This window comes from Dermacentor silvarum, chromosome 9, assembly GCF_013339745.2.
Source record: "Dermacentor silvarum isolate Dsil-2018 chromosome 9, BIME_Dsil_1.4, whole genome shotgun sequence".
Lineage (NCBI taxonomy): Eukaryota > Metazoa > Arthropoda > Arachnida > Ixodida > Ixodidae > Dermacentor > Dermacentor silvarum.
Genome location: NC_051162.1, coordinates 96,570,215 through 96,583,399, shown reverse-complemented (window position 1 = coordinate 96,583,399; position 13,185 = coordinate 96,570,215). Strand labels below are relative to the sequence as shown.

The following is a 13,185-nucleotide window of genomic DNA, read 5'->3' as shown; positions in this document are numbered from 1 at the left end:
AAGCGCTTCTCATCAACACCACCGTTTCACACGCGCTTTCTCGTGGTCATCGAGTCTCTCTTCATGTCGGTCTATTACGCCGCAGCACACCTGCTTACTTAATCAGCTCATGTTTACTACAATTCATATTGCTACCAAAGCCGCTCACCCTACTTCGTATGCCATTGCTGTGTTGCTATCGCATTCATTGCTTCGCCCTCAGGGCGAAACTGTTACCTTTTTTCTTCTCGTCGCCTCGAAGGAGTCGGCTGTAAATATGCGGCCAACTCACGGACCACTGGCGATGAAAAGAGCACAGGCAATATTTTATCAGCGCCAAAGATGCACAATAAAGTGTATGGTGCCCTGTATCTGCATTTGAACGTCGCTATAGGAAACGACAAATTAAACTTCAGTCCACTAGACGTTACAGCTTGAGTAACATTGTGAACAAACATAAGGAAGAAATCTGAAGTAATATTTCTTGTAACTTGTTTGCCCAGTAACTAGCGCATGTAGTGCCGTCCTGTACAAAGAGTTGGGGGGCCAGATACCGCATTTTCTGAAGGTTTGACTGGTTGCCCGGATGTTCTTGTTTGAGTGCTCGAATAACGGCTCTGTATTTTGTGTCAAGGTCAGTTGAAGGTCGCCGACAACGGAGCTAAAAGCATTTCACGCTTAAAGCGGGCTTTTTGTTCCGGCGTAGTAGACTAATAAGACACGTGGCCTGAACTTCTTCAGGCCGCGGGGTCACAGGTGGCTCAAACAAAAGACATTTGAAGAAAACCTACCATTTCATAGAAGCACCAGCTCGCTTTGCGTGGCTGTTAGCTTTCGTCCAGCACTGCCATAATATGTGCTGTGAAGGCAGCGGTGTGTATCACGTAGAAAGCAAGCGGTGGTAGGCGATATACTTCGGAGATTAAGACGGAGAAATGGGATTGAGGAGGCCTTCCACTGCGTATAGGGTAGATAATAGATGGTCTGTTAGAGTTACAGTATGGGTATCAAGGGAATGAAAGCAGAGAACTAGGTGTTCTGAGTAAATGAGGAAATCCGCATTCACAAGATGGTCTCAGCTGGTGCACGACAGACGTAATTCGAGATCGTGGGGAAGGCCTTCGGCCTGCAGTGTGCATTGCAGTCCTGCAGTGCTTCTACTAGTGGCTCGAAAACATTAGTGGGATTTTTGTGCACTTCTAGGCCGGAGAGGGACCGATGCGTGACTCATAGCTCCATCCCCTAACTTCGCGCTCAAACAGCTCTTCAGAAGTGGTGTGTCCGATGATAATGATGATGGATATTGGCATCCCCTTTGAAACGAGGCGGGGACAAACAGTAACCTAGCCTGCTTGGTTTAATCAGGTTTTGCCACATCTATTGGTATCTAGCCATTTGCCTATCTGATGTTGATCGTAATTTTCGTATTTAAACCCTCTCTCAAAACGTTGTACCGTTGCCTACGCTTGCAATGGCTTCGGTTCTGTCGATCTCTTTTATGCATTTCTTCTACCAATAATCTAATCGTCTCTTGCTTAACTCGACTACTGACCGGTTAATCCTTCCATCTCGCTTTAATCCCAACACTTCTCGAAGGTGGGCGCACCCTACGGTTCACGCTCGGTGAATATTTTGACATTTCATTGCGATGTGCCGACCGGGCAGTTTTTTTTTTTTTTTTTTTTTTTTTTACAACATGCGTGTCTCAACCTGTAACGCATACTTGCTCCGGTACTCTTGCCCTCGGGCAGCCAGCTCGGGCTTCAAATAGCAAGGCACTTTCGCGTACAATCTTTCCCTCCTCTTTCTTTTCTTCCCCCTTTCTTGAATCCAATTTACCGTCTCCGTTTCTCTCACGCTGCCCAGACGTCGCGAGCGCCGGCTGGCACGGTACTCGCAGCAGGACAAGGCCTCTCGTTATTGAATAGACCGAATGGGCATGCAACCAGAGAGAGTAAAGGCGCTACGCCCACAGATTGGGTAAACACAGACAGAGCGGTGCAGGTTTGCTGGTGTTTCATTAATTGTTTTTATCGTGTGTACGTGCTACGCTTGTGCGATTGCTTAGCAAAAATCAATATCCGGAAGATCTGACGATCCGATCCTTCATCGACCGAGCGTACGTGCAATACGCGCATCTATCGCATACGGGTGTTTGCGGCATGCATCAAACGCTCTTGGGGCGTTTTACTTACGGCGCCACAACTTTCTAAATATTCGAGCAATCACATTTAATTATTTAACCTCACAAAGGGAATAGAATTTGGCAAACACACATGTTCAATTTTAAATGGGGTGCTTATCGTTTTGACCACTCGTATTTCTTTGAGGGGATGCTAGAAATTAAAAAAAATAATTCCTCTACAGTGCGAAAAACGACACATTTCCTACTCAACATGCTTGCAAGCCAGATAAGATTACACAAAAAAAACACATGTAGCAACGCCGACTTGTAGTTTTCGCCGCAGCTGGTGGGGACGTAATCAATTTTGACGCCATCTGCTAAGCACTAGTTACTGACGGCTATGTTAGCTGGTGCGTCCACAATCGCACGAAATGGCATGACAATTGCGTTCATTCTTATAAGCCATACAATCCCAATCTCAGTTCCGGAAAATAAGAGAATCTTTCAGTTGTCGTGATATATACGCGCGTCTTGTGCAAGACAAGGACGTTCTCGTTAGAACTAACTATTTGCCCCATCGTTTCAATCAAACGGATAGTTTCTTCTTTGTGAAAGCAAAAACCCTTACGGGAGACAGCCTCGATATATGACCGTAAGTCTTGGCTTTCGCATTGGAAGTAAACGTACAATGGTCATCCACGCAAAAGCAAAACATCGCCAGGAATTTGAAACAAGCTCGACTAACTATACTGGTGGTTAGGCGTTTCTCCAGCGTAACCCTGTACTTCGGGGAACAAAGCATGTAGTCCGCCGAAAAATTATAGAAAGAACAATGGCCCGAGACATTTCCGGCTTCAGTCTAAATAAATCTGCTTCGGACGTTTCCATTGCGAAAGCTTAGCTGAACGTTCCCGGCGCCGCAGCAGTACAATATGGCACCGCATATCAAGGTTACAAAAGTTTTGGTATGCGGGATGAAACTGTTGCTTTTGCTGTCAGCAAACTGGCGGCCGGCTGTTGCAGGAAAAGTGCGGCATCCGAGATCCTGTCATACCCCGCCAGGAGCGTCTGCGCGAAGAGGCGTTTGGTGTGTTGCAACACCACGTACCCGAGGGTTAAACCCTCCCACGTCTAACCGTGCGCGGCTTAGCCGTTTCCGAGGAAAAGGGATCCTGCGAGTTCCACGCCGCGCGCGACCGCCCGGCCGCTGTATCTTGAAAGCCATGTGCGGCGGCGACAACTTCCTCCCTGCGATGTATTTTCGCGGCTTAGTTCGAGATGATACGAGCCACAGCCAAAGGTCAATTCGCTCGCTGCTGAAGTCGCGCTTACTCACTCCAGCGTTTTGACAGTGAGTTTCCGCGGTCACCGAGTGAGATGCGTTCACGTTTGCTTGTGCGTGCATGCATGACACCATGCTTGTTAATTAAGTTGGTATGCCTATGTTTGCAAGTTGATAGGGCTGATAAAAGTACTATCGTTACTTCGTATAGCTGTCCACTAATTTGCTATTGCAATCGATTGCTTCGGCTTGCGGACGAAACTGCGACATTTTTATGAACCCCGCAGCGTCCCCTTGCATAGGGCTCCATGGTGGGTGGCTGGCGTTGCTGCCCAAAACTGCACGTTCACCTATGGCTAGTTCATTCCCCCCACTCCCTGATCGCTCTTAGAAAAGAGGGCGCACCGATAGTCTTCCAGATTGTTGGTCACCAAAAAGAATTATTTCCCCTATTCCATGTCATTCACTATGAAACAGAAAAACAAGCACGACCAATCTCACCTTTTATTGTCTCAAAATCTATAACCGAGGCACTTGTACCAGGTTATAAAGCATAGAAGATGGCTAGAGGAGGTCTGCTTTTGGAACTCGGCGATAAAAAGCAACACGAAAGACTGTCTAATAAAGTGTCACTTGGAGATGTCACAGTGAAAGCGACCCCGCTCCGTACGATGAACACCACCAGTGGCGTCGTTTCCAATGCTGATCTGGTGGAGCTGACTGATTAACTATTTGAGGGCTGCGATTATCAGAATGTGATCAATGTCAAGAGAATAAAGATGAAGCCTGATGGAAAAGAGTTCGAAACTGAGCACCTAATTCTAACAGTCCGATCAAGTATGCTGCCTCCGACCACTAAAAGATCCGAGTCAGACTGTACATCCTCAATCCTCTCGGATGCTTTAAATGCCAAAGATCTGGCGACAGTTCACAAAACTGCCGAGGCCGCATGACTCACGCTAAATGTAGTGCCCATGAACCCCCACCTGACAATCGCGAGAATGCTCCTCAGTGATGGTAAGAACGCCGCACACTCGTGGTCATGTCCATCATGGAAACAAAGAAAAACAAATTGTCGCAATCCAAGTCAAAGAAAACATATAATTCAAGGAGATACGCAGGCGGGTATCATACCTGCCCCAGAACAGCTTTGCCGAACTGGCGCGTCAAGGGGCAGCGCCACAACGTCCTCCGGTGGCTGCCCTCCGGCTCACACGCAGTGAGCCACCAGTTGTAAGATTTCCATGTGAATTTCCGCAGTAGTTCTGAGTGCATTCCGAGAAGTTCTCTAACAGATCATGGCTCAGTCAGGATGCCGTCGAAGCAGGGACGCGTTACCATTGACGTGTTGAGACTGATTCACACTTCACCGACACGCGAACGATTTTGGTCTGCCGACTGATGACGGGAGCAGTTTACAGGACGGAAAACGCTGTGGCCAATGGTTTAAAGGAAGGAAAATGCTGTCGCCAACAGTCGGCAGACCAAAGTCGGTGCCGTGTCGGCCTAGTGTGAATCGGCCTTATAAAGCAGCAATTACAAAGCACATTCTTAAGCGCCATGTATCCAAATCGTCGTAGCGCATCGGAAGCGGCGCCTGATGCAACAGCCCATGCTCTGGTGGCGCCATCTCGTGGCTTTCGACATCAAGTGCGGCAGCCGTGAGTCCTCCCTGAACACGCTACCCGATATTCTACTACACTATAACGACACTAAAGGCAAATATACCAAGTTAATGTGGACTGCTTAAATACCATTCCAGAAACCTCGCCACGCTTGTTAAGTGCCAAGGAAAAACAATTAACAAGAAAATTGTATCCGAAGGGTCCGACTACCTTTATGGCAATTCAAATCTCCCGCCACACAACCGAGCAGTGGTGACGCTGCATTCCACTGCTTTGCTGTAGCCGGTGAGTAAAACAGCGGCCGACAGACCGCAGAATCTTATTTTGCACAAAGCCCAAACGCATGGCAATGGGAAAAACCGAGCCAAGACTGAGCGGTGGATTCGCCACTGCAGCTGCTCGTGGTGGCGGGTGGTGCAGAGTCTATCGAAACTATCGACCGCCCGCGTCGTTGTCAAGGTTATATGTCAAGTTAATTTTTCTAAAAATGAAATAGAACTGGACAAGTAGCATTCTCTTTCATCTTATAATGCAATACAATAGATTGTTTAAAACGAGTGGTTGAGTACTAGTGAAAGTATTTAAATAACGATTGCCTTCGTCATCGGGCAAATACTTGAACGTCCTGGGGGAGTCTCTAATCGTGTGCTACATTTACCTGAATTTCCCGATTGCTAGAGATTCTCTAGTACTAATCTATCACTTTAACTTGACCTAATATTTGCCTTTAATGTCCCTTTGTTCTACACGGGCTTACAAGGCGTAGTTGCGTCTGTTATTTTGAACATAGCTTTCCTACAGTCCCCCTTACGATGTGCGTCACATACAATGAAGTTCGCGTGCATAAAACTCATGCGCAGTTTGCATTTTCGTACATGGTGAGGAAAAAAAACTGTCGATTGAAATGTTTTTGTCTAAAACTGCAAGTTTTGAAGAGTGTCGATTCAAGCACATCCAATCAGCATTACACTTCTGTCGTGACAGCATCCCGTTTTATTTCGCACTCGAATAAGGCACGGGCCTCTTACAGATCGTTCTACAGTAAAAAGTGAGCAGCGTGGCCACATCCTACAAGTGCAGGCACAGTGCCTCGACATGTCATGTAGGTTTCAATGCGTGGCCCTACGCCACGGTGTCTATAAATGTTCATTTGATGGAGCAATTTACACATTCGCACCGACGTGACTTCTTGCGTAGACTTCGCGGCTTTCTTTGTGGGGCGTTCGTGAAACGCATCACAAGCTGTCAGGATGAACACCCTTCTGGGCGTAAGATATTTTCGTGGTGACATTGATGAGAAGGCGTGGTACTCAATACAAGGCGTCGCTACCGTCGCAGTGGCTGCGTGTGTGATGATGCACGCCCTAGAGGAAAGGAAAAGACCAGTATAACGCGACGCATAAATATACAACTCGCAGTAGTAATGTATTATTCTATGCGTATAAGAACTATAATGGCCATTCCCAAGTGTGATTAAGTTAGACACCCAGAAAAAAAAAGGCTAAACGTGAGGAAAGATCAGAGTATTCTTCCTCTTCGGAAGCCAACATTCTTACGATTCGCTCTGGCAAGGAAATGGCAAGAAAAAAAAACTGCGTCGAGTTCCATTTTGTGTGCAGAGCAATTACCGGGCTGCTTTGTACGGTATTTTTAGAAGCACTATTTCATATTTGGTACGTCTGGGTTTGCATACTGTTAAAGCTTACTCGGCAATAATAATATGAAACATCGACTCAAACATAACTCAGTGATGCCGCGACGTCTCTTACATACCCCCACATACCCAATGAAAACATCCCTGCAGCGCCTACAAATGGAACACATGATTGCACACTGTGCTGCGAAGCAGTACATTCGACACGGGCGCATAGAACTAAAACATTAGACACACATGAAGCGTAGATTAACAACTGTTCAACGACAGCGACGGAACAAATCTCCCTATGTGTAACCTTCTTTCCGTCGCTATCATTTAACAGTTGCTGTCTTATATAATTGCATTTCATTAAACTTTGGGCACCCTCACTATGGCTATCGCACGCATAGTTTTTGGTTCTTCTTCACAACACAGTAACTCCACCAAATAAAAAGCTACCGAGCTATTCTGCTTTACATATCTTTGTATGACTAACGGTCTGAAATGAACTGTCTGAAGGACAGTTCTAACCCCCTTTTTTTTTTTTTTTTTTGTTCTGCAGCTTTTTGTCTGACAAATTACGATTGCTCAGGGAGGCTATATACCAAAGCTCCAAGAAGGCTCCGCGTGAAGTCGCGTTCGCAAATAATTTGAACATTGACTTTCTAAACTAAATAAAAATAAAACCGTGAATATACGGCATGGTTCTCGCTTATGATGACAGCCCGCAACAAATTGCTATCGCTACGATCAGTATTCCAACCCGCTACCACCTTCACACCCTGACGCTAAACAACCACTCAGCGCCACCGAGAAGCCTCACCGTAGTTGCTTCCTGTGCACATTTCCTAGAGTTCTGGAACCTGCCACATGATCGGAACTGTCAGTATACCTTGAGCATCGATAATCAACTCTTTGTGGCGAATGTGACGAAAGCTAGAAGTTCAAAAATATTTTCGATAATGTTTTGATTGAACCAGAGGGTGAAATTTCTTTTTATTTTGGACTGCTGCGGGGGCAGGCATCAGTGGAACATAAGCGCTCATCCGTGAGCGTTCACTCAAACCGATACGTAGCGTATCATAAAGAGTGCAATGCTTCCTGGTAATGCACTGCGTCTGCCGATGCGAGACCGCGGAACAAAAATGAGGTAGGAGAGAATGGTTACGTCACCAGTTGACGTCATGAGCTGCAGCTTACGTACGATTCAGCACAAAGGGGCAAATAATGTAAACGAAGGTAGCTGTATAAATCGAAAGACCTAATAGGAAGAAGGAAGAAAAACATCCGAGGACTCCCAAGCACTTCATTGGAGTTGTGAATGCGAAAGCATTAATGTCCAATTGAACGCCGCTGAGCGGTCCTTCGAGTCTCGCGGTGCGTGTATAGCGATTGCGTTAATGCTCGTTCCGCCCGCCGTGTACTGGCAGAGCTGACGACGACGGTGGATTTCGCGGCCTTCGCTCGTTCTGCCACTCCTTTACTTCGTCGGCGGTGTACTGGCGTGAACGGCCACGCTTCGCTACTGCCGAGGTTGTGGCCGCCGACGATGCAGATGCTTCAGACTTCATAGCGGTACGAGCTGCCCGAGCCAGCAAGCGCGAGCCTGCGTCATGAGGCGCGCACGTGACCCGCACGTGACGTGGCGTCGCAGCAAATGGGAAGTCGGGGGCCGTTTTAAATGCGAAGCACTTCATGGCAAACATTTGCAACTTTGAGAGTATCTATCTATCTATCTATCTATCTATCTATCTATCTATCTATCTATCTATCTATCTATCTAGCCGCCTACGTCTTGGTGCTCTCATGGTCGTTTCGCTAACTTGGTATGTACCAAAATTGGCATAGTACGACAAGAGTATGACGAATGTAAATGATAGGTCATGACATGAATGTCATGAAACAGCCACCTACGTCTTGCTGCTCTCATGGTCGTTTCGTTAACTTGGCAGGCTCCCTGCACACCGCTTCGCATGAGATCGATTCCCACAAGGCGTTGGATCCCCCGTTTTTTTTTTTTTTTTTTTTTTTTTTTTTTTTTTTTTTTTTTCACTGCTACAGACACCGCTGGCTTTTTCGCTCAATGGGCCATTTTACGCTTTCGCATCCAAAGCCGTCTATTCACTTCACCACCGCGCGGCGATGGATCCACAGATGATGGTGATTCAGGCTACCGTCGAAATTGTAGCTTTTCTTCTCGAAAGGAAATTGTTGCCACCCACGTGCTAATGTTCACTCCAACCGACACTGGGCGGAACAGCGTAAGACTTGCTGCGCACAATATTGCGCCAGCCACTGCGTCGCTAATTCGCATTCTAGAGGAAACCGCAAGTTCTCCTAGAGCAAGAAACGATCAGAATACGCGGTAAATATCACCTTCCCTGCATTCGGTGACTGAAAAAAAGAAATAGATAAATGGGAACATGCCAGGAAATGATCCAACAACATTTCGCCGATTATCTTGCAGTAGCACATGCTGGATCGAAATGTACGGCCACCACATACCTCAAGGCTGTCAGCCTCGCCCAGGAAAGTGACGGCCTCGCTTTTGAGCATCGGTGACTTATCTCCCGGCCCTACTTTCGCCGCTGTTCCCGCTCTTCTTGGGTGGTGGTATCACGCTCTGAGCATGGCTACTGGTGTGGCGTTCTGCATCGATGAAAAACAGGTAGATATATTATGAAGCGACAAGAGAAATACATTTATAAAGTGCATTAAGGAGTTAAAAACAGGGTCAAGACAGCAAAAGTGTCATTTTAAACTAGGAACTTACATGTCTAGTACACAAAACGCGATATACCTGTGGCGCACCTCGGGATGTTATCATGGGATTGTCAAAGCGAATACCCCACCCCTCCTCTCCCTAACAGTATACTTAAGAATTCTCAGAATACAAAAGAAATAGAACAATACTCGAACATAACCATTCACTCAACGTGAATATTTGCGTAAAGCTTTACTGTGCAAGTTAAGGGAAGAGAGGAGAGGGAAGCGAAGCCCATTAACACACAAATATGTATATGTGTCAATGGTGATAACATATTTGCGGAAAATAAATTAAGTACAGAATGAAATTTCCGCAAACATTATCATCATCGTCTTTTGATAAAAAGAAAAAAGCTAAGAAGGGTAATGTGCGAGTCTAAGTTGACGTATGTTCTTTTTTCCTTAAACTCGGTAAAGTTGTTATCGACGCGTTGAAATTGGCAATTCTACAGTTAACCGACCAACCACGCAAGCGCGGGCAGGTTTCGGAGACTGACGACTGTTTGTGGCGGCCGCAATCGCTTCAACCGCACGCATCCGGCAAAAGCATGGCCTTCGAGGTTAGCTCCTCGTACCCAGAGATATCCGCCGCTGGGACATGAATTTCCTCTTTCAGCTTCTCATTTACACCACTGTCTTCCATTCTCCTAATTACACCTATCAGTTTTTGTTCCATCGCTATCTGCACACTAATATAACGGAGCTCAAGGTATTCAAAAATGTTCACTTCAAATCAACAGCTACAAGCTGAATGTTAGACGTCCACGTATGGCATAAACACGCCGTTTTCGTATAGCACTTATTTGCCGTAACGGCCACCGGTGGCATCGCGTTCTAGCGCACGTGGTCACGAAGTTGACGTCATAGATGTGAGCCGTTCTGAAATGGACTTAGTTAAACTTCAAGCAAGCCCACGAAGTTCTACCGTCTGGTCGTGTTCCCCGCCCTTTACAGGGGACGCTCAAAATCATGTAATTAAAGTATGAGCATTGGTTGACTATTTAATTGACTTAGTGACTGATTCGGCCTAAAACCGTAAACCAACACAGCAGCTACAAAGCACCTGAGTGAAGGGTTCCCGAGAAAATTTGGGCCACATGGGTTGCCCTTCAAGGCGCGTCCTTGAAGTGCGCATTCTTCGAAATGCGGCCGTCGTGCTTGGAAATGAAAGTCACGGCGGGAAGTTGACCTTGCGACCTCGTTCTCATGCAGTAGTCCCTCAGGGCTGCCGTCTTTATGCGACTCCACTGTACTTGGACCAAGTACAGTCCCGCTCAGTTCTGTCTAGAGCGCACGAGCTGCCGGCTCCTATTAGCTCCGATGGACGCAGTGGACGCCTGGCGGTTGCAGGTAACGCGCTCTAATGCATTCGCCACCACAGAGATCTGCAACACTGCGCACGTTGACGTTTGCAAGCGGTGACACTTGTTCGACGCCTTCGTTGTCCCGGAGCACACCTCTCATGCACCCTACACACAACAATGACCCCATGTCTGTAAATGAATTCTGTCTATTATACGAGACCGCTTACCAGTTTTGTTGGCGTCAGGCCGCCGGCATTGCCCCGAGACAGTCAACTGCAGGCCCTCGGCGTAACGCGCTTCGGCCATGCGATGCGCCAGCGGATCGCTGCAATAACTTCTGGCCGCGCCAAACACGGAGTCAAGGTCGCCGTAAACGCCACCCACCACTTCCACGGGAATGTCGCGCAGCACACGTCCCAGCGCGATCATCAGCCGGCGCTGGATTCTCAGTCCCGATGAATGGGCGGCCACGAAGGGCAGCCCGGGCCAGAGGCACAAGCACAGTAACTTGTGGTCATACGGCGCCAGTCCTGGCTCCATGGTCAGGAGACAGGCGTGCAATGCACCCCCTTGGCTAGCCTGCATGGCCGTCGTGTCGGCGATAGGAACCATCAACGAGGAAACCAGGTGTCCCAGAAGCTCGGAACAGTCAACCGTAGCAGCAGGGACGTCATAGTGGTACAGAAGCCAAGGCCGAAGCTTGTCCCATCGCATAAGATAGCAGTACAACCAGGCGACATAAGCGAGCCGATGGTCAAGGGAGACGACGGCATGGAGGGAGCGCTGAATCCTGCTGACGGCACGTTCCGGTGTTTTGCCTTTCAGCCGAGAAAGCCAGGGCGCTTTGACGTCATCTAGAGAGTGCAGTTCTTCCGCCGACAGCTGGCCGAGACGAATGCAGAGAGCTTCTACGTCCTTGGTTGTCATCTGAGATCCTGGAAGCGGTGGCAGTACTCACTTGGCTGTCTTGAGGGCGTTGCTCGGCGGCTACGGCGTTCCTGTGGCGTTCAAGCACTATGGCTTTTGGCAGTGCCAAGAAACTTTTGTTCCATCTCGTCGGCAGTTTCGCCACGAGATTGAGCGGAGTCGCCACCTGGTGGACTGAGACGGAACCACGTTAACGTGGATTGCCACCTCACCCCCCCCCCCCTTTCCCCGTCGTCAGCTGGACATTGGTGCACATGCGCAGAGTGCATATCTTGTAATGACTGTTCCGTGAGTGTAGCGCACTCACGGTAGTTTGCTTGCCTTCAGGACAGTGCGCAGAAATAACTGCACATTGCTCTGTCATTTTTGCGCAAGTACAAGATTAGGGATCATCCTTAACAAGCGTCACCTTGCGTTATCATAACACCCTCTGTTGGCCACAGGAATTATATTTTATTGACTCCCGCCGGTTTAAGTCACAACGCGATGCGTTCGATGCTGTTCTAAAGAGTTGAAGTGGTCGCTGTACGACGTGAATGAAGCGCTAGCTGAGGCCATTCGCTGTCTCCATCAATTCAATGTTACGCAAGGCTTGAGATTCCAGATAAGTGCAAACACACGATGGGAAAAACGCTATCGCAAAAAAGAAGACATTGACGTTCGCACTCATCGCATCAAATATCTAATCTCAACTGCCAAACTGTATACGTTATTATCCAACACCAACTTTAGGCGTGCCCGACGAATTGCACCGAACACTATGGTGCCATGGTGAGGGATTTATATTGCTCGCTTACCAACTATTATCAAGGTTTTTAGACCATCTGCAAGGTTAACTCACGGGGAACGCACGAGGGAAATTGCAATACACCCGCCATTGCGCGGTTGGGTGCGAGCTTACTGATACCAGAGAATTCACGCTCCTTCTCACGTTTTGTACTTTCGTGCAATGATATCAGAATGTGGGAGAGTACGTTACGATTTCGCTGTAATTACACTGCACACAACTTCAGTTCGCAATGAAGCGGACGCAAGGGGACGCAGCATCTGCACGCGTGTTATTGTGCTAAGTATTTCGGCAGTATTTGACAATGCACTGGGTTTCTTGGAACAAAAGAAAAAGAACGCTTAACCTTGCACTCGGCCGCGCAAGGCTTGAAACAGCGAAGCTTGGCGATCGTAGCCCAGCATTTTCCGGAAGTGCGCGCGTACTTTTAATCTTATTACTCATGATGATGATAATGTCTTTTCGCGCGTCTCGGACTTACGGCCGTTATTGCGCATTGCTTAGCGCAGCTTGCAACACCGAGACCGCGGCGTACCAATGCCGACACCGCGTTCCACCGCGTTGCAATGCCGACAACGCGTTCCAGCAGACCCGCTCCGTGAATGCGTCTCTCTCTCTCTCTCGCTCTCATTTTCTTTATCTCTCTCCCGAGCGTAGCGCGCAAAACCTCTTCTTCACCTGCGGCACCAAATTCGTATTTATATAAAGACGTTGCGAGGCGAGAAGTTGGTTAAGACTTCCGACGCTGCTCGAC

General features: G+C 47.9%; 1 protein-coding gene across 1 annotated transcript; it reads right to left on the bottom strand.

Moving 5' to 3' along the window:
- Positions 1 to 9,210: 9,210 nt before the first annotated feature.
- LOC125939863 (uncharacterized) lies at positions 9,211 to 11,768 on the bottom strand. The gene is made up of 2 exons (XM_049655366.1): positions 10,945 to 11,768; positions 9,211 to 9,296 (listed from the first exon to the last, which is right to left on the bottom strand). The coding sequence occupies exons 1-2, from the start codon at positions 11,642 to 11,644 to the stop codon at positions 9,211 to 9,213; spliced, it is 786 nt and encodes a 261-aa protein (XP_049511323.1). The 5' UTR covers positions 11,645 to 11,768.
- Between the last annotated feature and the right edge of the window lie 1,417 nt (positions 11,769 to 13,185).

Bases quoted from the DNA above. Each gene is read 5' to 3' on its own strand.
- LOC125939863 (XM_049655366.1), bottom strand. From the start codon at position 11,644: ATGACAACCAAGGACGTAGAAGCTCTCTGCATTCGTCTCGGCCAGCTG. The intron at 9,297-10,944 runs GTAAGCGGTCTC...TCATCGATGCAG, and splicing joins GCCTGACGCCAACAAAACTG to AACGCCACACCAGTAGCCAT.